The 24,824-nt window shown below is 40.2% G+C and overlaps 1 protein-coding gene across 3 annotated transcripts in view; it reads left to right on the plus strand.

Annotated features, from left to right (window-relative positions):
* DUSP22 (dual specificity phosphatase 22) overlaps positions 1–22,732 on the plus strand; it is a 44,467-nt gene extending 21,735 nt beyond the window's left edge. The window contains exons 4-7 of one of the 3 annotated variants that reach the window (XM_086740281.1): positions 8,933–8,982; positions 14,265–14,339; positions 15,880–16,051; positions 16,163–16,601. In XM_086740281.1, coding sequence (XP_086596407.1) covers positions 8,933–8,982; positions 14,265–14,339; positions 15,880–16,051; positions 16,163–16,264 — 399 coding nt within the window. In that variant the 3' untranslated portion in view covers positions 16,265–16,601. Of the gene's footprint in view, positions 1–8,932; positions 8,983–14,264; positions 14,340–15,879; positions 16,052–16,162; positions 16,602–18,903 lie in introns of those variants that run through there. The other 2 variants (XM_086740280.1, XM_086740282.1) reach the window with 2 other exon arrangements.
* Positions 22,733–24,824: the final 2,092 nt, after the last annotated feature.

A 24,824-nucleotide genomic window follows, 5' to 3' on the forward strand; every position in this document is an offset into this window, starting at 1 on the left:
GTAAACTGCTTAGCATAGTTAGTGGATAGTATTTTTGCAGCTATTTTGGTTTTTGCTTTAGAAACCTATCATATCTGTTGTTAGTACTTAATGTGATGAGACTTACTATGGGAAAGCTTGTACTGAAGCTTTAAAGGGGAATAGCTTCATCTCTTAGTTCTCTAATTCTTTCTTTCCATCACCAGTTTATGGAAACTTCTTTCTTTCTTTCTCTCATGGAGAGAAAGACATTCTGGACTGACTTCATTTTTCTTCTTTTTTTTTTTTTGGTGTGTATGTAACAGGGATTACCCTGTGCTAAAACAAAAGAAAAAATCCTGTGTCATGCCCCCAGCTCCCCCAGTTGATAACTCTGGAAGTGCTGAAAGCTGCCTTAGTGCTTTCTTCTTTGGTTCTGTAATCCAAAGGAATATCCTCACACAGACACCAGTCCAGAAAACCATTTGTCTGGATTCAAAAGTGTATCACTGCTCAACACAAAATAACTAAATAGGGAAATACTGCGAAACCAATCAGCCTTACTTTTTTTTTTTTTTATTAAAAAAATAACGTGTTAATTCTGGACAGATGTTGCTCAGCAAGTGAGAAGTGCCAGTCTATTAAAACTGTGTTACAATGTTGGATAGCATACAGAAATCTTGAGCTGTAGGAGGCTGTTCATATATGAAAATTGTATCTTGATGACATGATGAGAGAAGTCCCTGCTGAGTATGGCTGGGCAACATGTTCTCTGCACAGGCTCTGCTGTCTTTGGTATCCAGCCCAAAGACTTGCAGTAACTAATAAAGAGGGCAAGACAGCCTTCAAAATCAGAGTTGCTAATATCATATCACAAGGTCATTGCTGTTGTATAAAGATCAGCTCTGCAAATGCTGTGTTGCATTTCCATCTATAGCACTAAGCTTTTATCTCACCAGTTTGGAAGCTGTCTGTTTTCAGCCTTTATGCTATCATCAAGAGAAAGTGTACAAGTGCTTCTTCTAATAAAAAACTTAACTTTCTTCTATGATGTTTCACTGCCTTTTCATGGTAAGGGTTTCCCCTTATGAGATGTTTCAGAAGACCACGCTGAGCAAAATAGCTACCATTTTTCTTTCAGGTGTAGCAGCACCAGAAGATTCTCTCTAGTCTGAAGTCAATGCCCTGTCTGGTGTTGGCTCTGCTTGTGAAGTTGGGAGCTCTGACTAATTTTTCAAAAATGACTTTGGTAGCCCACTAAGAAGCCTCCAAGAGACTTCCATAAAGCAGCTTTTAAAGTGTGTCAGGCTGAGCCTTCATCATGAGGTGCTGTTGGCAGAGGCTGCTGTGGTGATGCTAACTAACTAAATTAGTTCACTGAGCTGCTCGGCACACACTAGCTGTGTCAAAGGAAGCGTGTTCCTGTAGTGGCAGATGGTAGGGAGGAGACGATGGGGACCGTCTGAAGCTTTCAATGGCGAACTGTTTGCACGAGAGATGTTTTGACCAGTAAGTGCCTGGTGTTTCTCATTGCTTGGATACAGTGTTGACCAGAGCAGAGCAAATGCTCTCACCCGTTTTGTGCAGAGGAGATGGGGAGAGTGTGAATCCGTGTTTGTAATGTGAGCATATTCCAGAGGTGTAGTGATCATGTTCCAGCATTCCCTGAAAGAAAGAGGCAGATGGGATATATTGTTTTATTGTAGTACTCAGAGATGCCCTTGAGGGTTCAGAGACCAAGTGTGATAGGTAGTCCTCAGATGTTAGATATGCCCTGACATGCCTGGGGGCTTGAATACATCATCTAGTCAATGCAGACAGACTAACAAGGTTCCTCCTCTCAGCTGATGTGTCTAGTCCTGTAAATATTCTTACTGTGTCCTAAAGGAGATATACCACAATTTAGTATAAACTCAGTAGTGTTTTCTCCCACTGTGCATTCATTCCATCAGATGATGGTTAGAAATGGAATTCACGGTTAGAATTAGAAATAATATGTGCAGCTTTGTGCAAGTAAAGTGAAATCCTTAACTCTTCAACTTTTTTCAACAATTTTAGAAAAGGTGATAGGAAGAGATGGGGAAGGAGGGCTTTAACAGGACACTTTATATTTGTGATTGACACATTCCAGGCTTAAAGATACGGACTTCTGAAAAGTATCAGTTAGACTACTTTGTAAGAAAACCATGAACAAATGTTGAAAAAAAACCCCATGACTTGTAAAAACTATTGTATTATTCAAGATAACACAAACCAAATGTGTAAGTTCTATTGTAGGAGCATCCTGCTTTCTGTTGTTCATATTCTTCATGTAATTTCAATTTCATTTATAATATTTTTCAAAACCAAACCTGAGTGTGTTGCTCAGTAAAGTCAATTAGTGGTTGTTTTTTGCTGAAACACAAATGTATTTTCTATGAGTCATTAATAAAATCAGCACCAATGGTGATTACTACAGAAAGTAACTGAAAGGACAAACAAACGGTTGAACGGTTTTCAGTTTAGCAAGTTCAATTTGGTGCATTGGACAGAACCCTTGATAAACTCTTGTTGTTTGGCTTGAGGAAGCTTTGCGCTGGCTGTTTCCCACTTTAGCTTTTTTGCTGAAATGCCCCTAAACAAAAATAAGTCCTCCTGCCCTCATCTGTTGATGCGACGACTCAAATTAACACATGGTTTTTGACTAACCTGAAAGAACTTGCCAGGTGCTGGAGGTTTTCTATTTGCATCTGGGTTCACAAATTTAAGTTTAGGGGTTTAGGTTTAAAAAAATTTCTTGGAAGTCGTTGATGGTATCTTTACATAAATTTAAATAGAGAGGTTTAATGCCAAAAATACATCATGCTCTTTTTAAACTTTTTTTTTTTTTCTCCCCACAACGCCTTCCCACCAACCCCTGCCCTTGGAGAACAGAAATTTTGTAATTTGAGGTTCTTTCCCCATCTCCTTGCCTCTTAACATCTGAAGTTGTAGATTCAGGTTTCCAGTGCTAGCTAGAACCTCAGAAATGTATATGCAGCAGTGGCGGGGACAATGTTCTGTAGAACATTTGTAAAAATCATTACTTGGAAAACCCACTAAACATGAAAAAATGAGTAGCATTTTTAGTCCTTCCTCTTATTCTCATGCATGCTGTTTTGCTGGAATACTCAGTTTGATACAAAAATCACTGGGCAGTTTTCTTTCATGAATGAACTGTATGTTAGTATGATTTAGGATGTAATAAAACTGAGCATAATTCTTAATGACTTCAGAACATCTTTTATCATTACAAAGGAGCAAACATCCTTATAGGTGCTGCATTTGTCTCACAGTACTGTTCTTTGCACCTTACCCTGTTCAGAGTCAAAATTTTTCTTGGTAATGTGTGATTACATTTGTGCATGCTCTTTAAGAGATCCCATTCTCAGTCACTGAGCCATTACCTGACATGTAGCACTTACAGATGTGTCATTTTGCTACTGCAAAATTCTGCATGTTCTGAAATACCCCAAATGCTAGTTTTTACAACTTTAGTTAAAATTAAGCTGGAATTTTAAAAATAAATTATAGGTAAGTAGAATAGAAAGAGAGTATTCCTTAAGAAACTGGACTGTTACATTTCCTGAGCACCTCATGAAATACTGGACTTAATAACAAAGACTTAATTATCTTTTTTAAAAGCTACTCATATTATGAAGGTGTTGTTCTGTAATCTTACAGACTTTTGCAAATGTGAGATAATTCTTCAGTTTCCAATCTTAGTAGACCAGCTGCTAAAATAATTAGAAATTTGAAAATGAGTGCAATGCTGTGAATATTTTAACTGTAATGCAAAACCTCTGTATATATATGTGTGCGCCTGAACCTTTTTGGTTTTAATTCCTCAATACTTACAGCAGCAGCACTGACTTAGTTTTAGAATCTGTGATGAAATTGTGCAAGTGGTGTTGTTTCTCAAATAACAGTGAATTTTAGAAATTTTACTTAACTCTCGCTTGTTTCAGCTTTGACAATCTTGAAATTGGAATACTTGCTCTAGTTTTGTTAGCTCTCACTGTATCGGTTTAACTGTAGCATTTAGTTTCAGGCTAAGAGAGACAGAAATCTAGTTTTGGTGGTTACTCTGCTGAAACAGAAAAGAGAAAAGTAAATTGTATTTTATTTTACTGATTTTTGGAGGTAATCTTGGCAGGTGAAATACACCAAAAAAAAAAAAGGGAATGCTGCGTTTATTTGAGAGCATCAGTTAAGATCATCATGTGAATAATAAGGAAAATGTTTAGAGGAATGCGTGTGTGTTGGAGGATAGAAGTGTTTGGTGGTAAAGGTGATTGATGGAGAAAGGAAAGTGAGTGATAATTTAAAAGTAACAAGTGGAAAGCAGTGGTAAATTGAGATGAGCAGAAGAAAGCTGTGTTCAGCATCTCCTTGACCTAGGAGCTTGAGTTTGAACACATTCCATTTGTATGGAAAGTTTTATTACCTGACAACATGCATAAGCTTTGTTTAATATAAAAAGAGTTGGATTTTTTTTTTTTTAATGGGTAACCTGGGAAAAAGCTTGTTTGGAGAGATAAGACATGACTGACACAACTGTCAGCTGAAGAAATGTTTGAATAACAATGTTAGCAATATTCAATAAATAAAGTAGATATATTACTTTGCAGCATTTAAAGTAATGTTTCTCTTTTGATCAGTTTTTATAATTGTAAGCATTTCTCTTTGCTTTGGACAAATACCATATTTTGGGATGAGTTAGCTATTATGTGGCACCTAATTTAGTGTGTGTAGGTGAAGTGATACAATACCTATTTTGAGTTGTTCTGTCTGTCCTCCACTGAATAATTTTTAGAGATTTGTCATTCCTATGGAACAAAACAGAGTTACTTTAAAAATAAGTTGATAAATAAAATAGACTTCTGTATGGTTAATGTCAAATTTTATCTTCCCATCATTATTAATATGCATTTTTGGTTCAACTTTGGATGTTGTATTTGCAACTAGATTTAAGTTTACTTAATGAAACTGCAGACTAGGTACTGATTTCCGAGCTTGTTAAAATTTTCAGGAGCTGGTCCGCTTCACTCTTCAACAATGTTTTGATTTAGCTTACTTTGTTGTAGTTGCTGGTTCAGTGATTGTTGCCTTCTTAAATAGAATTATAGAATCTTTACGGTTGGAAAAGACCTCCAAGATCATCAAGTCCAGCCATCAACCCAACACCACCATGCCTACTAACCCATGTCCTGAAGTGCCATGTCTACACATTCTTTGAACACCTCCAGGGATGGTGACTCCACCACTTCCCTGGGCAGCCTGTTCCAGTGCATGACCGCTCTTTCTGTAAAGAGTGTTTCCTGATATCCAACCTAAACCTCCCCCGCCGCAACTTGAGGCCATTTCCTCTTGTCCCATCACAAGTTATTTGGGAGAAGAGACCAACACCCACCTTGCTACACCCTCCTTTCAGGTAGTTGTAGAGAGCGATAAGGTCTCTCCTCAGTTTCTTCTTCTCCAGACTAAACAATCCCAGTTCCCTCAGCTGCTCCTTGTTTTCCAGACCACTCACACGTCTTACACTTTGCAGTTTTAAGAATGACAAATAAACTGCTAGCTTGTAAAACAGTGATGTCTCTATCTTTCTTGCATGCTAGTACCCCATCTAAAATGTTTTTACTTGTTCAGTTGGCTTAAACTGTTCTGCTTTGAAAGGTCCCTTTGGGACAGTTCTTAGATGTTATCTGCAGGGTATGTGACAGGAAGGACACCAGTGTCTTGGAGCACAAATATACAAATAACGTTATGATCCTGGGTAGTTTTGTAAAAAGAAAAAAAAAAAGTCACAGACAGTAGGGTTCAGAAATTAAGTATCTTCCTAATGCCAATATGATTGAAAAAGGTCTATCCAGCTTATGTGAGGAAAAGCTAATTCCAGCAAGCAACATATGAATATCTACACAGAGAATCCCTTGAAGTCTCATTTATAAATAGCTGTCCCATACAGTCTTGTGTCGTTGTATTTCAGGTATCAAATTATCATGACTGATATTCGATCCTATTATTATCATTATTATTTCAACCAAGAGAAGCAAAACTTGATGGTAGGGTGGGATCCTCAGGAGTTACCAACTCTGGCCAAACTGTGTTTGGGTCGAAGTCACTGAGAGTTTCAGTGTTGATTTTTGTGGGAGTTAGGTTACTGCACAGTACTTTTGAAATCCCACCTCTAACTATTTCTGAGTTGAGTGTGTGATTATTTCCTCACAGGGAGGAGTCCATCACCACAGCCTTCCAAAACACCATACAAGTGACATGCATTGGTCAAAATACCAAATTCCAGTAACTTTAACCATCTCCTGTTTGAGAAGTTATATTAATAAGGCTAATAGGCTGATGCTGAGCATTTGCAAGCACAGTAGTGAAGAGAGTGCTGTGAGCTTCACTGGAAGTTGTAAGTGCTGAAGACCTCCAGGATCAGGCTCTGGATGAGCCATTCAGTACCATGTGCGGTCTCTCATAGGCTAGTTTCGTGCTTGCTTGCGGTAGTGGGAACTAGCCAGCCATGACAAAAAAAGAACATTGTGGGTCTTAAACTTGTGCTGGTGCTACTTCTGCTTTTAAAGTGAACATGATCTGAAAGCCCCTCTGCACTCAGGCTGTGAAAAGCACTCAGCATGTGCCGTAACTTCTGAAATCTGTGGAACAACTTGCGTCAGTGCGTGCTGGAGGAGTGAACCTTCTGGCATGTAGTGTGCTTCAGAGTTAACCCATCTCCTACTTCTGATTTTCTTCCTGTTTTTCCCTTGGTGGTGCAGAGTTAGTGGCATGGAATTGTCTAGAGGTGTGGGGGAAAGAATAGCATGTCAATTTACTTTCAGGTCACAGGCCCTCGTTCTACTGGAGTGACTCATTTGAAGTGATACTAGTGTCTGAGATAAACCTCTCAGATGCGTCATACAAGATGCTTATTATCATAATTAATCTGTCACAATATAATTATCATCCTTGGCTCAGCAGCCTCTCAATGTATGTACTACTGCTACATCGTCTTTCTAAATGAATGTATCTGCGCAAGCTATTGTGGATCAGCTTATGGCTGTCAGGGCATCCTGGTTTCCCACTGCAGCCATCCCTTCTCCTGATACAAGGCAGGAGGGACTGTTACTTGTTGATGCTGTTGCCTCCAGCAGCAAGCCTCTTTGGTTTGCAAACTGGCTTCATTCTCATTCTCTCTCCCCTCAGCGGCATTTTGCCATGCAGCTGTCACGCAAAATGCCACATGTTGTCACTGACTTGGTGTTGTCCTGATGGTGCCTTCTCCCTCGTCACACACTACCACGTCTCAATCTTAGGACTGTCTGCAGAGTCTTCCCCACCCTGACTCTGCATTCCCCAAACCAGAAGGCCATAGACAGCAGCAACTCTCCTCTGGTTGTGGCACGCTGGGGATGGCCCATCAGAGCGAGGAAGTTGCTCTGGTTAAGCATGGAGGGGACAGGTCAGGCTCTCAAATCTATGTGGCTGTGAAGAAGGCCCTAACTGAAGGGGTTCTGGTGGGCTGAGAAAATGGCTGGTGCCACGTGCAAGTGGTGGTAAAGAGGTGGGAGTGAGGTATCACCACGTCCTTTCTGTCATAGTGGTGAAGCTCATGCATCTTGCAGAGGGTTAGCATGGTGGTGTATCGTGGTGCCAGGGGTCAGGACCTCTTATAAAGGGAATTGCTTTTTGGTGTAAGATGGCAAGTGAAGCAACAAAGTGGCGTAGGGGAAGTTAAAGAGAGGTTTCTGAGCCAGCAAAGCAAAGGTGATGTTGGAGAAGACGCTGCCTCAGGTAATCATCCCAGTTGAGCAATGAAAGATCCCCAAAGTCCTCCCTGCCCCCACCCCATGCCAGCTGGCAAATGAAATGCCTGGTAGATGCATGTTGTGTTCCACCTTGTTGGCAAATGGTCTCTTACAGGTAAATGTGTGACTTTCCATGTGTGCTGTTGAACATGCAGGATTGTTACAGGGATTTGCATTGTTACAGCAAGATAAACTAAGGTGTATTTTATGGTGGACCTTTTGCTGTGAATCCTTGACTCTACAAGTACATTTGAAAAACTCCTAACTCTCCATTTGAGATAAGTCAAAAGACTTCAAGTGAATCATTTGATTTTTGTGTGTCTGAGCTGCCACCTATATTCTTGGAAGTCCTATTTGATAGCTTAGCTAAATATGCTTTCAAAAGTGTTCTTTTTCTTAACAGTCATAGGAGCAAAACAAGCTTTGAAAATAAAATGACAGTTAAAATGAGCGTCGGCAATGCAAAGCAGTAGTATATGATTATAGTGTTGTTTTAAATATATCCAGTAACAATGCATCAAAATGGTTATCTAACTTCCCTAATTGATCTTGTAACCTGTTATGACAGCTGACTAAGGAAGTGAGGCTAACTTCGTGGAAGAAAAGTATGAGTTTTACAGTTGTCCTTTATGAAGCTTCCAAAAAATAAAAAACAAAACTCATGCCACAAACATGCTTCTTCTCTGAAATGCGTTTTGTTTGGTTTATCAACTGTGTAAAGAAAAATGATTGCTTGGGATCAAAAGAAATTGCTGATAACAATTTTAGGTTGTAGCATCTGTTCAGAGAAGGAGAAGGACAGGAGAAGACACAACTTAGTGTTACTAGAAATGTAAGAAGAATGAGATTTTGAAAAAGAGGTTTACACCTTTTTAGTAAACATTCTTCTATTTTAAAAAGCCTGCTACTGGGCCTTGGGATAAGCATGACTAAGCTGTGTGCTAGTGTCTTAGAAACAAAGCAGATGTGAAAACAGTGTTTTAAAATCTGGCTGCATAGCGATAGATGATCTCTGCTTGTCTGAATAATGATGTGCCTTCCTCAAAGTCAATAAAACTGCACCAATCTAGAGCAAGACTCGCATTGTGGTAGGTAAATGTATTTAACTTGGATATTTTCTTCTCATTCCTTTTTGCTTCTTTACACAGGGAGTGAAGTATCTGTGCATTCCTGCTGCTGACTCACCCTCTCAGAACTTGTAAGTTTTCTTTAAAAATAAATCACAAAACCCCAGAAATCCCTAAGTCCCTGATGCCTGTTTTACAGGGACCTGAAAGATCTGATTCTGATCTCTCACAAATATTACGCAAATGTGGTTTTTAATCCGTTAAGAAAACATAGTAACACTTTACTCTAGCCACTTTGGTTTAGACTCTGCTTTTTGTCTGTAAGGGTTTGTAGGAAGGTCAGGACAGAGACTCTCTTCTTCATTTGTGGCTTTAAACATCAGGAATTCCTTAGTGAGTCTGCTCCTAACTTAGTCCCAGTTTATTATAGCCATTGTTTTTGTAAATCTTGCTTGACTTTTTTTTTCTCTAATCACTATCTCCAGCCATTAATAAGAAGAAAATATTTGAAAGAGGTATGAAGCCTGGTGCTTCAAGGTTTGAAATAAATTCCTCACAGTGAGCCTTCAAGGAAAAACTCATCCTGCAAACTATCTGCTCTGGACTTCTGGAACCTGCCTTAGAAGGCCCCACTGCTCTTAGTAGTAGACGGGCACAGCGGGGAGTTTCTGCCCTGCAGTGACACTTGCCTTGAGGATGCATGTACTGAAACTAGGATGTCCCAGCCTTGCTCTTTTTCATCTCTGCTAACATTCATGAAACGCTAATTGACTTGCCCTTGGTTTTAATGTTTTGAACCATTGAGCATAGCAAGTCTTGATTCCAAAGAGAAATCAAAACAAGTTTTGTAAGATAACTTGGATGGTGACCAACTCTTTCTTCTAAAGCTCACTGTTTATGTTGGGGAGAGGTGAGGGGGGTTTCAGCCACATCCTGCTGCCAAGTTTTGTAGAGAAACAAGTAGTTGAAAGAGGCCTGGTGGGTACGGAAGGAAACGCAGCACTGCTTTTCTTTCACATCACAGCAATATTCTGGCTCATGCTTTCGGGGGATATTTTTAGAATATGTGTTTCTCGTACCCTAGAAAGATTCCAGTGTGGCATTTGATGTGTGGCGATTTGCCTTTTCATTCTGCATTTCTGTCGTGATTTAGTGGGGGTGACGGGGAACTACCACACACACAACCTGCCCCCCAACCAAGAACAAAAAACACCCCAAAGCTCTAAATTTTAAGGCAGGTCTGTAATGAGAAGGCAGACAGCTAACTGCCTTTGTCATGGACAACTTTTGTGGCTTTAATACTTAAATAAAAATAATTTTTTTTTCTTTAAAATCCTTTTGGGAAGGAAAAAAAAAGTGATTAGAGGGTCATATTCACGTGTTGTCATATTAATTGTTTGTTGGTATGCTGAGATCTGTGTAGCATTTCTGAAAATGTTTTGCAAATCTGTTCCCTTTGTTAATAGAAATCTGGATCAGTTGGGAATGCAAATAGAAAGGATGGCATCTGTGATGAATGTTAATCAATGTACAGTTCAGCCCCTCCCTCACTGTTAAAGATCAAGGAGTTATATTGAAAAACCACCTCCAGCGCTTGAACTGCCTGGCGCAGTACCAAAGCTCTTAGAGCTCCAGTAAGAAGCTGCAATATTTGCATGAGTATTGTTTCTGTTATGCTGCAGGCGTCTAAAATACTTGCTTTGGTATCAGGTGGTTGCAAGCAAACGTCATTACTTCTAATACTGATACATTTTGTCACTTAAAATAAAACTTGATGAGTAACTGATTTTTCTTTTTTGCTTTATACGGTCCAGATCTTCAAGTAAAATAAAATCATGATGCTCACAAATAGCAGTGCTGCTTGCTTTGCACATACAATCTTCTGAAAGCAAGAAGTAGCTATCTTTGTTCAGTCTGTGAGGATTTGACACAATCTTACCGAGGAGCAGTTAACCATACTGCCTATGTCCTCTGCAGAGGGAGGGATGACTGGGGAACAGGAAAAGCAATTGATCCCTCTACAACATCTTTGTGTATCTACCCTCTTTGGAAAAAAGATTCTGGTGGTGTCAGGAAGAAAAAAAAAGCAGCATCTTCTATTTTGGTTCCTTGCATTTTGGGAGATTGATAAGGTCCAACTGAAAGTCTTTACCACTGAATTTTGGGACTGTGAGCTTTTTATTCACTTTAGCTCAGTTTTTGTGAGGGAAACTTCTGGTTCCTTATGTGTATAAGGCACACTTACTCCTAGTAAGCTTGTTCAGTAGCGCTCCCTTCCTCAGAAGAATTAATTGCCAGAGGAACACAGCAGGAATTCCCCTGTTCCCATGTGAGCATTCACTAAAGCGGCTCAAAAGCTTGCTTCTGCTTCCATGTTCTGCCTCTACCAAGTACAGGAATCAAGCAGTTGTTTTTGAGACTTGAGGTGCTTCCTAGACGTTAAATGAGTGTTTTTCCCTGGACTGTTTTCCCTTGGGCTATTGACATCTCCAGAAATGTGATCTACTATAGAACCTGTTACGAAATAGTTAATTCTATAGAAATCAAATCTTCCCTTCCTGTCCTATTCCAGATAATTGTCTTAGGCTAAGTGTTTCTAAGGAGCTAACCTCCAATGGTCAGGATGTTAAGTGGTGATAACACAGAAGTGAGATAACTTATTAAGAAAATAAATTTAGGTGAATCTTTGTGCATTTACATTGCCAAAGGAAAGTAACATCAAGATGCTTCTTGCCATCTGATTTGGATGCTTTCTTTTTAACCTTTGTGATATTCGTAGAAGTCTCACTAACAACTAATGAATATGTAGATCTGGTATCATAACTCTGTCCTCAGCCTAGTTTTGGACTGTCCAGTTTGCTAATTTGTAAATTTAGATAACTTTTACAATGTGCTGGTAGGGACGCTATCATGTAATAAATTGTCTTGAAGTAACTGTTCAGTCCAACAAATAGGCTGCAAATCAATGCATTTGTCAAGTGCTTTCCTGTTACAGATGATAATCAACTGTTTTGTGGTTGATATAAGACTTGCCATTCTTCTTTGTGTCTGTGGCACTTGCCACACAGTTAGCTGGTCCTCAATCTTAGTTTTCATGTAAATATGGTTTGTACCATTACTTTGAAAATTAGTTTAGGCAACTGTGTCTGCTGGAGTCAGCAGAGACCTCAGTATCATAGCATTGTGGAGGAGCACATTTCTCCTTTTCTCTGACTCAAGGTGAGGAGGGGCTATGGTTCTACAGAGAAGCACTAATTGTAAGCTTGACTATTTCTCTTCTCGTTTTCATGAATGCCTGTAAACATTTGCACTTGACAGTGTTTCAGCAGACCGAGTGTCAGCAATAAGGAAGGGCAAATAAAACTGAATGGAGTTTTCACTGCTAGCTATATTTAGTACCTTGCAAAGGTGAAAGGTGTTGTGCTCATTGACAGATATTTTTCAAACCAAAGCATTGAAGTGTTTAACCAAAACTTGTACTAGACCATTGAAATGAATTCACTGGTGCTTGGACCTGCGGTGCTGGCCAGATTTTCTAGAGAGAAAGAAAAAAGATGGGTGTATGAGAAGATTATGATGTTGTCAATCCAGCCCTTAACAAGTTTGATTTGACTGAATCCATTCAGTCTTGGATAAGTGCTCCTTCATTGTGCAATAGGAATGCCTCTTGCACACACAGCCCAACATCTCATTTGTCCTCTGAGTTCATTTATGTGAAGCTGTTCCTACCCCCTAGGCAGACCTGAGCACCATGATTTGTTAGAACTCAGCCAGTGAAAATGTTTTGGAGCTGCAGTCTGAGTAGAAGTGCATTTGTAAGGCTTCCTCCCTCTTCTTCACTCGTCCCACATGCTCAGTCGGTTTTTTTTTGAGAAACATAAAATTGTGAGTTGAAGTGCTGTCCTAAAGCTTGGGATTGCATTGTGCCTTGAGATTTTCCAAATAAGTCACTTGTCTCCAGTGAAGTTCTCCATGTTGTACCAGTGATGCAAGAACTGCCTTGGAGAGGGATTCCTGGGCTTTGGAATTCCTCATTTTGGATATTTCAGCTTAGACATCATTACCTTTGCAAGTTCCACAGGCACTGCCACTTGGTTGCATCACTGTTGTCCTCCTCCAGGTCTCAGTGTTTATAGTATCAGCAGCTGCACTGCTGGGCAGGAAGGAAAGCTTCCTTTTATGTGGGTATTCCTGATTTTTGTGTGGCTGCTGGTGCTGGGCTGAGGTTTTGTTTTTTTTTTTTTCTTTTACTCTTGTGGTAATATTCACCCTGAGAGGGGAAACATCTTGAGTACAGGACGTTGTGTTTTATGGGTGTTGAGCACAGTGTGCTTTCAGGTTCATCTTTGCCAATAAGCCTGGTACTGACTGCACCTTAAGAAGCTCTCTTCTGTCTGTGTTGCACACATTGCTGCTGCTTGTGAGCTTAAGTTGCAAGAGCACTTAGAGGCCACAGCGAACTCCAGCTTTATTGAAGTAAGAGGTGCTGCTTGCACCTGTGGTAAATTGCAGGCAGCCCCAAAGGTTCTGCAGTCTGAAAGGTAGAGGCAGGGTCAGCAACTTGGGCCTGGGACGGAAAGAGGTGATGCTGCAGATCTGCTGAGATCATGACAGCTGCCCAGGTACTTTCCTTCAGACTTACCCCACTTACAATGAAGAGGCATGTGTAAATGATAATGAGAGTACAGACCTTAAGGGTTGTAAACTGTCTTTATGTTCTCCAGATTTTCTCCTATGCTGCTTTAAAAAAGATAGGCTGTAGGCAGGGGTTGGCTGACACCCTGAATAAGGGCAGCCGGAAGGGATACTGCACTCTGAGGGAAGGAGACTGGAAGAAGCTGAAGAAGCCAGAGCTTGAATGTAGACTTTTTTTTTCATAGCAGGGACAAAAGAGAAAGGCTTCATGTTGTTATGTTGTTATGACTTCATAAAGTCATAACATTTAGATGTGTCCTAGTACGTGGTTTGAAGGAGGAGGTGAAGTCAAAGTTAAGCTTAAGTTTGGGTAGCAGGTATTGGATGCTTCTTTGTGAAAAATAATATAGCTTGAGAACTGTTTTTGTAGTCGTGCTGAGTTTCATCTGACATCTGAGCATAGGAAAGGACCTATGAGGTCAGGTTAGTAGTTCAAGAGGAATAAAAGACCTACTGAAATACAGACTTGTCAGTCATCAGAATAAAGTGTTTATTAATGTTTATAACACTGTAGTACCGAAGACACCAGTTTCTTTTTCAGGTAGAGTGAAGAATAGCTGTGCCAGTGAGTATTGCATTTCATTGGCAGACACTAACTTTTACCTTCTAAATTCTAGAAACAGCGTGAAATGATCTTTCGGATACATTTCTGTCTTTCTAAGTAGTGCTTTTAGTAAGTAGAGCACTTTCTTTATTCCCCTTCTGCTTCTGTTTTCAGGGCAAGGCATTTCAGAGAGAGCATCAAATTTATCCATGAGTGCCGGCTTACAGGTGAAGGCTGCCTAGTTCATTGGTATGTATACTACTTACTAACAAAACTTCTTAAGGGTTTCTCTGCCCTGATTTGGATGTTCATCATTTTAATTAATAGTTAGTGTTCATCTCCATTTTATAGCAAAACCCTCTTGGACTGAAATGCCCCCTTTATTTGAAGAGCCCCAGAAGACTTGCAAATGTTATTGAAGCCTTATGATAGGACATTTGAGCCTCTCGAGTGGGCAGCTGCCTGGACATAAAGGAGACCAAGAAATTCTTCTACTTATGAGTAGAAATTCTCTACTTATGAGACCTTTTTGTAGGATTGACTAGAGGTGTATTGACTAGAGATGTATTATTTATTTGCCATTATTTTAATCACTGTATTTCTAAAGATGATTGCCATAATCCTAGTAATCGGATTAGTTTCTATGACAGCTATTTTGGTGACTTCAGAGTTGTTGAAAAAAATTTCCTCTGAACAGAATTTGATGGTTTTTTTTTCTCTTTTTCCTTTAAGCTGCTGAAGCATTCAAATGTTGCATTTGTTAATAGCAAGTCTCTGATTGGAGTGATGCTCTTGGGACTGTAGAGAATAGAAAAGGAAATCCCACCCTGGTTTTTTTCTTGCTCTGTGCTGTCACTTGTAGTCTTTGTGCTGTATGTCCAAGTGACATATCTGAGCCTATATCTGGAATCAGAGTCATCTCATGATTTGAACACTGGACTTGTACACAGGCCCTGAGCATAAACCCTCAGTTTGCTATTGGCTCGTGACAGGACTGTGCACAAGTCATTTGGTCAGTCTCCATGTATGTAAAACAGCGATAATTAGTCTGAATTCTGATAGAGCTTTAAAAAACATATATTTTAATTTGTGAAGCATTTCAAAAGCATAAAATATTCTCAAAATGCCAAGTGAAAGAGTCTCGTACAAATGTAACTCAAAGACATTATTTATACTCATAGTAGTAATAGGTGGGAGTTTTTTCTCCACTACAGTCAAACCAGTAATAGTGAGTGATTCTTGCTTTATTCCAGCATTTCATGTGGGAAAACCAGAGTCCTGAGAGTTGAAGTTGCACAGTGCATGAATACCAGAAAGAGAAAAAGAACTCGAGCAACCAGACACACGTGCTTTAACAGTTCAATTAAAGTTCATTTTGGCCCTGTGAAATTTAAGCCTTTATGCGTCATGGAGTGGGAACAGTCTTATTTCACTGCTGTGATATATATAAGCAGAAGAAAGTGGATGACTTATTTCTAGCTTATTAAAAATCAAATCTAACTTAGAACATGTGCACTGTTCCTTACTTTTGTGAAGACTTAATACTTATTTCTTCCATTCCAGTCTCGTATGAATTACCACTCAGAACCTACTTTCTCAATCTTGTCATAGATTTGTTCTGATATAGTTGAAAAAGCACCACCAAAACCCTTTATCTTGAATATTGTAATACTTCTTCCGCATGGCAAGAAACACAGCAGTCTGCTGCGATGTTGGGAAGTGATGCTTTTAACTGTGATAGATGAAGTACAGCATTACTTCAATTTATTTTGCCTCCTTTTTCACGCAGCCTTGCGGGTGTCTCCAGGAGTGTAACATTGGTGGTTGCCTACATCATGACCATCACTGACTTTGGTTGGGAAGATGCGCTGTCTGTTGTCCGCGCGGCAAGATCCTGTGCCAATCCTAACATGGGCTTCCAGAGACAGCTACAGGACTTTGAAAAACATGATGTTGATCAGGTAAATGAACTGCAAACAAATGAACTGCGAAACACAACCCAAAGTCAGATAACGGGCTACTTATTATTTTGTGGCCGGGTGGTTTATCTGACTCCCTGTTTTTGCTTTAAGGGAGTGGCTTCTTGGCCAAGCCTGCTCCACTGGGGACGTGTGGGTGGAACTGAAGGTGTCAGGGAATGCTGGATGGGAGAAGAGATGAAGCACAACATCTAAACACCTCCTGCGCAGCTGTGCTCTCAATCTTCATGTGTCATTGCTCCATGTGTGCTAAGACACAATACAAGACTGACACCTTTAGAGGGGTAAAAACTAAAGAGTGAGTTGCTCAGAACACAGCAGAAAGACCAACCTACAAGTACCAGTTGCATAAAAATAGTAGGTTTCACTCCAACATATTCATTTGGAATAGTAAGCAGCAAAGAAATAATAACTGGAAATCTTTGCTATCCAGGAGTTAAACTAGGTTCTCATTATGACTTACGTGTCGTGTTCCCCCAAACTTCTGTGGCTGAGACTTAATAAATTTTCTGATATGTAGAACAGTCTCAAATCTGACCCTTTTTTTCTTCTTAGCCTTTGAAGGACTAGAAGAATTAAGGGAACAGTAAGACTGCAGAGTGGTTTTCATAAAACAAAAACTAGTTTCTAACCCCTAAGAAGAACCGTCCCACGCAAAAGACCTGCTCCCCGTGGGTGATCGGTGACTTCCACTTATGTTAACAACTTACCCTGGCCGTCCCCTCCATTTTCCATTGCTCAGCATGTTGCTGTTCTCTGGGCTTTTGTTCCTATTGTGCTTATTAAAAATCAACAACAACAACAGAGGCAAACTAAAATTGGAAAGCAAAATATACGAAGCAAAGGATGTTGGTTGTTGGTTTTTTTTTTTTTATTCCATCTCTGTCATTCTGCTGCAGAAAGCACAGAGTTTAGAAATTACGATTTGTTTTGCATGATGCAGTTTGCAACTGTAAATATTTGCGTTTTTTTAACATGTAACTGAATGTTTCCTGGATCGTTTGGAACTGGTGTAAATGGTAGAGTAACTGATTTTTAAGAGACAAAAGTCAGAGGGGGACTTTCCAGACTTGTCTCCTTCCTCCCTTACAGTCATTTCTACTCTAATTGGTCTGGGCTAACAGCAATGACAATTAAGGCTATATGCAAATAGCCTGATAAAGACAGTAACGTCTCTCTTTTTTCATCCACCATGGACGGTGCATTCTGCCTTTTTTTTCACTGAGGGGGAGGCAGTAGGTTGCAAAAAGAAATATCCACCTGTAGTCACTGGCTGGGCTGTAGTTTCCTACTGTCTCTTAACAGCAACCACATCCTTAGCAGGTGTCTGTTTACACACCTGATTTCAGTGGAATAATGCCATCTGCCAAGGGTGTGAACTTTTTTCTGATTTCAGTAGCATGGGTGTTTTGCTGTGCCACTATAGAGTGCTATCCTGTGGGGTTTCTGGAATGGAGTCCTGTAGATCTTGGTCTTACGGGAAGGGGTTTAGTCACTAAGGTCACGTCATGGTTTGCACCAATTCCAGACTTCCATATGGTAGCCTGAGGCTTCAGAGTTGACTCAGGACCTTATGATCTTTTAAGGGGAGTAACTATATTGAGATCTTGTCCCCCTGCTGTCCTAGTAAATGGTCTTTATGGATAAAGCTGTGAGCACCAAACAGAAAAAAAGCTATGTAAGTTAAAGCTTGAAAAATTATCATAGCAATGTAATCTTCACTGGGACAGAACAGTTGGAGTCTATGTTTACTTGCTGCATCTGTAGAGAAGAGCAACGAGATTGTCAGGAATGACTAACTGGACTCAAATTCTTCAAGTAGCAAAGAAATTACAGAGAAGGATGTGATAAAGGTCTATAAAGTTGAGTGAAGAAGAGAAAGTGAACAGGTGTGGTTTCCCCTCTTCCCTGTAATGTGAGATGGAGCTATCAAATTCCCCATCAAGGAAAAGGAGGGGTTTTTGTACTATATGTACTTACGTAGCTTGTTGGTATCCAAATACCAAAATATATAAACATTGTGGATTCAGAAAGTGATCTCATGGCAGAAAAATCCATTTGTTGCTATCGAACACAAAGATACTGCCTCAGCCTCTGAAAGTACCTGAGCTGAAAATTGCTGTAAGCTGAGGAAATGAGCAGGGAGAAGGTCCCAGCATTATTGCCCTACCATTCATTGCCTGATTCTTTCCTTGGCATTTACATCTGGCTAATCTCATACTAGGATACAGAGCTGGACTGACCTTCAACTGGACCTGGTATATCTGTTACCATGTGCCATATTGTCATTTGTGTCAGTAACATATAGGGTCCTGTTCTCTAGCTTTTAAAGCTCCTGGCCTTTCCTGATACCTTCAGTACAGTTTTCAGTACTGCTGTTTGTGGACTCAAGATGAAAAACTGGTATGAGTGGTTCACTTTCTGATCTTCAGCCTTCTTGCGGCCTGTTGTGACTTGGGCAAGTTGGCTGATCCTAATAGCTTCCATGCTTATTCATCTCATTTTATATGGAACAGGAGGAGGGTGCTTTTAAGTCGAGGATGTCCTTGCCTGGCAGATGTTTCTTACTCCATATTACTCCAGTCAGCCAAGCTGTTACGCAAGTGTGTCATTTTAAGGGACGTAAGGGTTGTTGGTGATTTCAAAGGCATGTTTCTGTGCCTTTGTATTCTGTGCTGCTAGTGAAAGATGTGCAATATTTGGAGTGTTTTTCTTTAAACTACTTGTGTTCTTAAAGGTTCTTGAAATTCTGTAGGACAGGAGAGAATATTATGTCTGTGTCAGTCTCATATTACTGTTTCATCATGTTGTATATTCATGTTCGATTTCTGCAGTTCAGGCAGTGGCTGAAAGAAGAATACGGGGAAAACTCTTCTCAGGATCTGCAAGAAGCCAAAAATCTTCTGAGCAAGTATAAAGAGCAGGCAGAGTTGCAGCAGAGTACTGGAGGAAGACAGTGGAATAACAACTTCTCATCTGTGCCATCTCTCTCGTATAGCAACTACACAACAGAGACCTAATCGTAGGAGGTTGATTTTTTTTCTTTCTACCTTTGAAAAACATTGTGTCGTAATTTCCATCCCATCTTCAAGACTTTCAGCAGTAATCATGCAAACAGTTGATTTGTAGAAAGCTTCTTGTTGAAAATACTACATTATGTGTGTATGTATGAGTGTGTTTGACACAGTTTTATAATTTGGGCAGGATCAAGCTCTCTGTATGCCCAGAGACACGATCCAGTTACTGTGGCTGAGCCAGTTTGTCAGCCAGCCACAGCTGTTATCCCCTTATGCTCACATTGCCTGGCATTTGCTGTGAGGTCAGCTCAACTCCTTTCGTTGTAGGCTAGCAAAGGGCTCTGAGAGATGAGGTCTGGTGATTCAAGCTGTGGCAGTTTGACGTCTCTGCACTATTAGTGTGGCAAAGATGTTATTTCACCTGGAGAAGGAACTCAAGTCTGTCTCTGCTGCTCCTGTTCACAGTCCATTGGCAAGTAATACTGTGGAGGTGGGCTTGAACTTGAATGCTAGACTGCAAATTGAGCAGGTGAGATATGGGTACATGTTCCTTTCTACCAACAGTAGCATCTAGGAGAGAAGTGGGACAGACAGCTCTGAGTAATAACATCTTCAACTGCCACAGTTGTACTTGCTTCAGTGCACGTGAGACAGCTGTCGGTAGAACTGCCGCAGACCAAGAGCACCGAGGCTGTTACCACAGCTCAGCTGATGTGCAGTGATTTAAGTGGTGGTCCCTTGATTGTGCATCTGGTCTCCCAACATAAGCTTCTCTGGAGAATAGTTTATCAGGTCTCCAGTGCCACTGAACTTCATTCCCCGTGGAACACGTGCCTCTTCAACACATGCCCCTACGCACATGATAACGTGTCTCCAAAGAGTGGGCTCGGTGTGAGTGTGAGCACCTGTTTCTTTGCTTGTGCTGTGGTTTGCTCTTTGACTTCAGCTACCTCAAAAATGCTGTTCTTGTCATTGTGGTTGTAAAAGCAACCTTGAAAATTGCCTTGTGTAATCTTAATCTGACACTGAGTGAAGTAAGTGAGTGAGCGTGTGTGTGCGTGAGAGTGTGTGTGTGCATGTATATTTCACAAATGTCTGTATCTGAGAAGTTTATTATTTTCACTTTAAATTGCCCATATTTCTCACTGGTTTAAAAATTGAGTTGTTTGAATTCAACTTTCTGCCATTTAAGAAACACTATATATTTTGCTGTGATCAGGTTTGTAGGACTGCCTTTGTAAAATACGTTTTAAAGTAGGTTAAAACTAGGGGCCATATTCTGCTCTTGGTAATGTTGTGTGTTTCTGGAATGGAGCCATTACCTGACTCAAGTGTATTCTGTTTCTAAGAGTGTAACTTCTAAAATGTCACCAGGGATGCTGGGCAGTTTATTGCTTTCTGATGGTGTAATGGCGAGTGACACTGATGCCAAGATCATAGTTTCTTGTCTTCAACTTGGAGGATGAAAGGCCTATTTTTCTTGAAGATTCCAGAAAATAAAAAATACCTCCCAAACAGCCAGGATATTTTAAAAAAGGAAAACAAACCCCAAACTCTTCTTTGTTTAAATGTGATGTATCATGCTAAAAGCTGAACACTGAGTGAGAGGCAATCAGCATATTAAACAGACTGTTGTCTCCTTCAGTTGCTTCAGTACTCTGACCTCTCGTTCTTTCACAAAATTCCTCTTCATGTGATTTCCTGCTTGCTTTGTATGGGAGCAAGGCTTTTGGGGTCAAGTAAGCTCTGGCTGTTAAATATCTGTTGTTAAATATCTTAAAAAATATACATATGTTATGGTTTGTGAAATATGAATCTCGCATATCAGTAATTGCTAAAAAGGAAAAAAGGGAATGGGGTGGAACTGGCCTAACCGTTTCATCTGAGTCCAAGCCTGTGTCAGAGTTCTTGCACCAGGTGCTTTAAGTGTACTGAAGACAGCGAGAGCAAGATAATGGTGTCTGTCTTGCAGTAAGGGATGCTCTTAGATTTGGGAAAGGTGCTGGAATTGACTTTGTTTTCAAGCTTGTCACTATATGAACCACTACCTATTTGGGATATCCGGCAACTGCTCTGTGTTTGCCTGGTAACAGAAGTATTTGGCTTTTCTCAAAGATGTTGATCTGCAAATAACGGGCTGTTCACGAATTCCAGCACAGCAGTGCCCACGTTGGCGGTCCCCTCTGTGCTCTGAGGGTGAATGTGGTAATTTGAAAACACTTTCCTCGGTAACAGGGTCTGATGTCTGTTCAGGATGCTGGCCTTCTGCTCATAATAGGATATGTAGCACAACTTCAGCCCGTCCGCAGAGGGCAGATTTGCAAGAGGCATTCTGCCTGTGCTCTTGCAGGTATCCAGTCAGTCCATCCTGTAGCTGACTGCCAACAAGATGTGCTCCATAACATTACTGGCACTCTCATAACCCTGGGAGTAGTAACCCTGGGAGTTGGCAATTACTTTTTTTCTATTCTGACAAGTAGAAGTCAGAATGGGAGACATCTGTTAATGTTCGTGTGTCCAAGATTATTCTGTGCTAATTTTTTTTAATAGTATAGTTATCCCCAAAGAGTCAGTCCCAGAAATAGGAATTTTTTTTTTTAACTGAATTTGGCTTTAGAGCCATATAGCCACATCGATGTGCATTATGCTGCAGCTGGAAAGCAGATACAGGGTAAAGCCGGAAGACGAGGGGAGTGTGCCATATTGTCAGCAAGTGGAAGTGCTTCTCTCTTTTTAAAAGATGAAAGAGGTATTTTCTGTAGTCTCTTGCTTCTGCATCTTGTTCAGTGGGCTGTATGTTCTGCATACTGCATTTAAGAGTGGTAAAAGAGCAACAGCAGTCTAAGAAAACTTGAATCTGGTTTGTCCACATAGGGAGCAGAATGATAGCATTTACTCCTTTATTACAACGAGGAGCAGAAGAGAGAGTAGCTACAGTTCTCACCTTTGGCCTTCTAGAAAGGGAGAGGAGCTAACATGGACTGAGAACTTGACATGATTTGTCTTCCAGCCAGCCTTTCAGTGGCAGTTTGTAGGACTTTCCAGCTATCTGGAACATGACTAGACCCCAGTCCACCTCTTAGTATTTGGCCTTTATAGTGTAGATGATGCATTCAGTTATTTTGTTTCTGTACTTCAAAACATTGTCCTCATGTTGATGTTCACTGGAAAATATATAAAGTTTGTAACACCTTATTGGATATCCAGATTTGAAATGTATAATTGATTTTTTGGGGGGGTAAACTTAAGATCCATGTGTGATTATAAGCAAATGTTTAGTGTTATACAATGTAGGTAATGGGTAAATGCATTAGTATTTATTACCCTGATTTTTAACCTGGAAAGAGTTGCTTCCTTACATTTTCAGGTTGAGTGGGAAGATATGGCAAATCATATCTCTGTTTTTTAAAAAAGGACAGTAATAACATGGTTGCTATAATGGCCACTGCCTACAAAGAAGTCAGTGAAAAATTATAGTAATTACTTCAGCTAGTTTAAAAACTCTGAACGTGGTAAACTTCTTGATTCTCTGTCTTCCTCTTCCTGGGCATCTTAGTGAAGCCTTGATTGCTTTTTCCAAATGTTTGTATTTAATACGTTCTACAATTTTTTTTTTTTATAAATAAAGGTAAATGTTAACACCTGATCTGCTTGTGTATTTCTTGGAATCAGTAATAGTGTCTGGAAGGCTTCTACTCACTGTCTGCAGGTACAGTAAGAGTACAAGACTAACTCATTTTAGATTTTTTTTTTTTGTCCTGCACACAGACTTCTTGAGACTTCTCTCTTCACCAAGTTCTCTACGTGAGTTCAAGAACCTGTAGCACAAGCATCTCTTGTTAGTAGTCCCACAAGAGGATGTTGCATGTTGCTATCTTCCTTATTGTTGCTGGCTTATCATTGCGACAGGGTATGTGGTGAATCCAAATTTTTTTATTCTTCTGAAATACCATCTTTTCCATAGGATGTTGATTTAGGGCTTAATTAGCTGTAAAACTTCACTAGTTTACAGACTACCAAGATTCAAGGCTCTCAGTAGTGGTTTGTTAGAGGAAGCTGATGTAACTGGCAGATGGTGATTCCTGGGGTGGAGGGGTGGGAAATTAAAAACTTACAGTGTAAGGAGGGAGAAAAGCCCCATTTAAATTTCCACAGATAGCACACTGAATTTCTGGTTTGACACTGCCTCTGTTAAGAGGGTAATTCTGGCATTCGAATAATAAAAAAAAAAAAACAAAAAACCCCAAACCCAAAAACCCCACAAACTTGAAAGTACAATCAGTCATGCCGAACTAGCCGGATCTCATGGCCACTTCAGTCGTTGCTGAAGGCTGAACTCTCTTCTTGCTGCGGGACTCCCTCATTGTGAAGGCAAAGTTAAGATGCTCAGGCACGATGGGTTTTGGGTCTTGCCTTTTTGCCCTCTCCTCCCTTTCCCAGCACTTGTTAGTTTATAGGCTTCTGGGAATGTGTGGATGTTTCCTAAGGGCTCCCAGCGATTCAACTAATTAATAATAGCTTCCACTAGAATAGAGTTAATTTGTCTGTAGGTAGCTTTGGATGTGCGAGATACCCCTTGTTCATAATATATTTCAGTTCATTTCCAGTGTAAGTGGGATGGCTCTGATTTTATTATTATGTGTTTTGGTCCTCTTCCTATATTTTCTATGAAAGGACTTTAAATTCAATGCAGCCTGCTATGTGAAGCTTGAATTAGTAGCGTAATTACCTCCTTTCTCCTATCTGTTTTCCATAGCAATGTCTTCGATATATGTGGTATAGCATTGATGAGACACAAAACATGTTTAAAATAAAATATCTTGTGAATTGGGGAAAATCTCGTCAGTTTTAGATGAGGCTTCCCCCTACCGCCAAAGGAAAACAGCAGTTTCCAAATGAAAAATGCACTGGTGCTTTGTCTTCCTTTTAACCACTTAGCACCTCTCAAGGGCAGTTTTTATCCAAATCACATGTAAAAATTGTGCTGCAACCATGGTGCCATTCTACTGTTCCCAACTTTCTATCTCATTTCATTCAATGTTACATGTAACTGTCGTGAGTTCTAGAAAATGGCAGTTCTGATTTGATTCAGGTAGTCCTGATCCACTGTGCAGTAAACTGAGGGCACTAGAGGGCAAACCCACATGTCCTTAGATGAGCTCGTAACCTGATAAGGAGTTTGGACTTTGGCAGCAAATTACGATAGTCCTTCCACCTCCTCAAGAAGATTGTACTGGCGGAGGGAAAATGATGCTGGTCTCTAGAAAATACTAGACAGCATGAGGAAGATGATAGTGGACTGTACAGTGTTCCTGTAGAAACCCCTGGAGACACAAAGCGTGCGACAGAAACAGCTATTTTCACACTGTGTTCTCAGCAGAGCTTTAAATGTGGCTCTCGTTTTCCATGTGCCCCAGCTCCCGTGTGCTTAACTATTTCATTGCTATGCTTAGTTGCTGTCCAGTATTATTCTTTTGCCCTCACCCAGGGAACAAATTCTTCTTTTAAATATTTGAATGTGTGAATATGTGCTTTGCTCTAGTGAATTATGCAAACTGCAGTTTACCAAAAGCGAGTAGCTAGTGAGAAGCAAGGTGACTTCCTGTAGTTCCCATGTAGTTTTTAGTGTAATGGTGAGGAGCGGCATCTAATGAAGTGTGAGCAGGAGGTGCCTTCTTGCCATTGAATGGACTACTGCATAGCTCCCTCCTTGTAGGAGACTCGATTCTGCTCCTGTA

The sequence above is a fragment of the Chlamydotis macqueenii genome, chromosome 2 (genome assembly GCF_036417535.1).
Source record: "Chlamydotis macqueenii isolate bChlMac1 chromosome 2, bChlMac1.mat, whole genome shotgun sequence".
Taxonomy (NCBI): Eukaryota; Metazoa; Chordata; class Aves; order Otidiformes; family Otididae; genus Chlamydotis; species Chlamydotis macqueenii.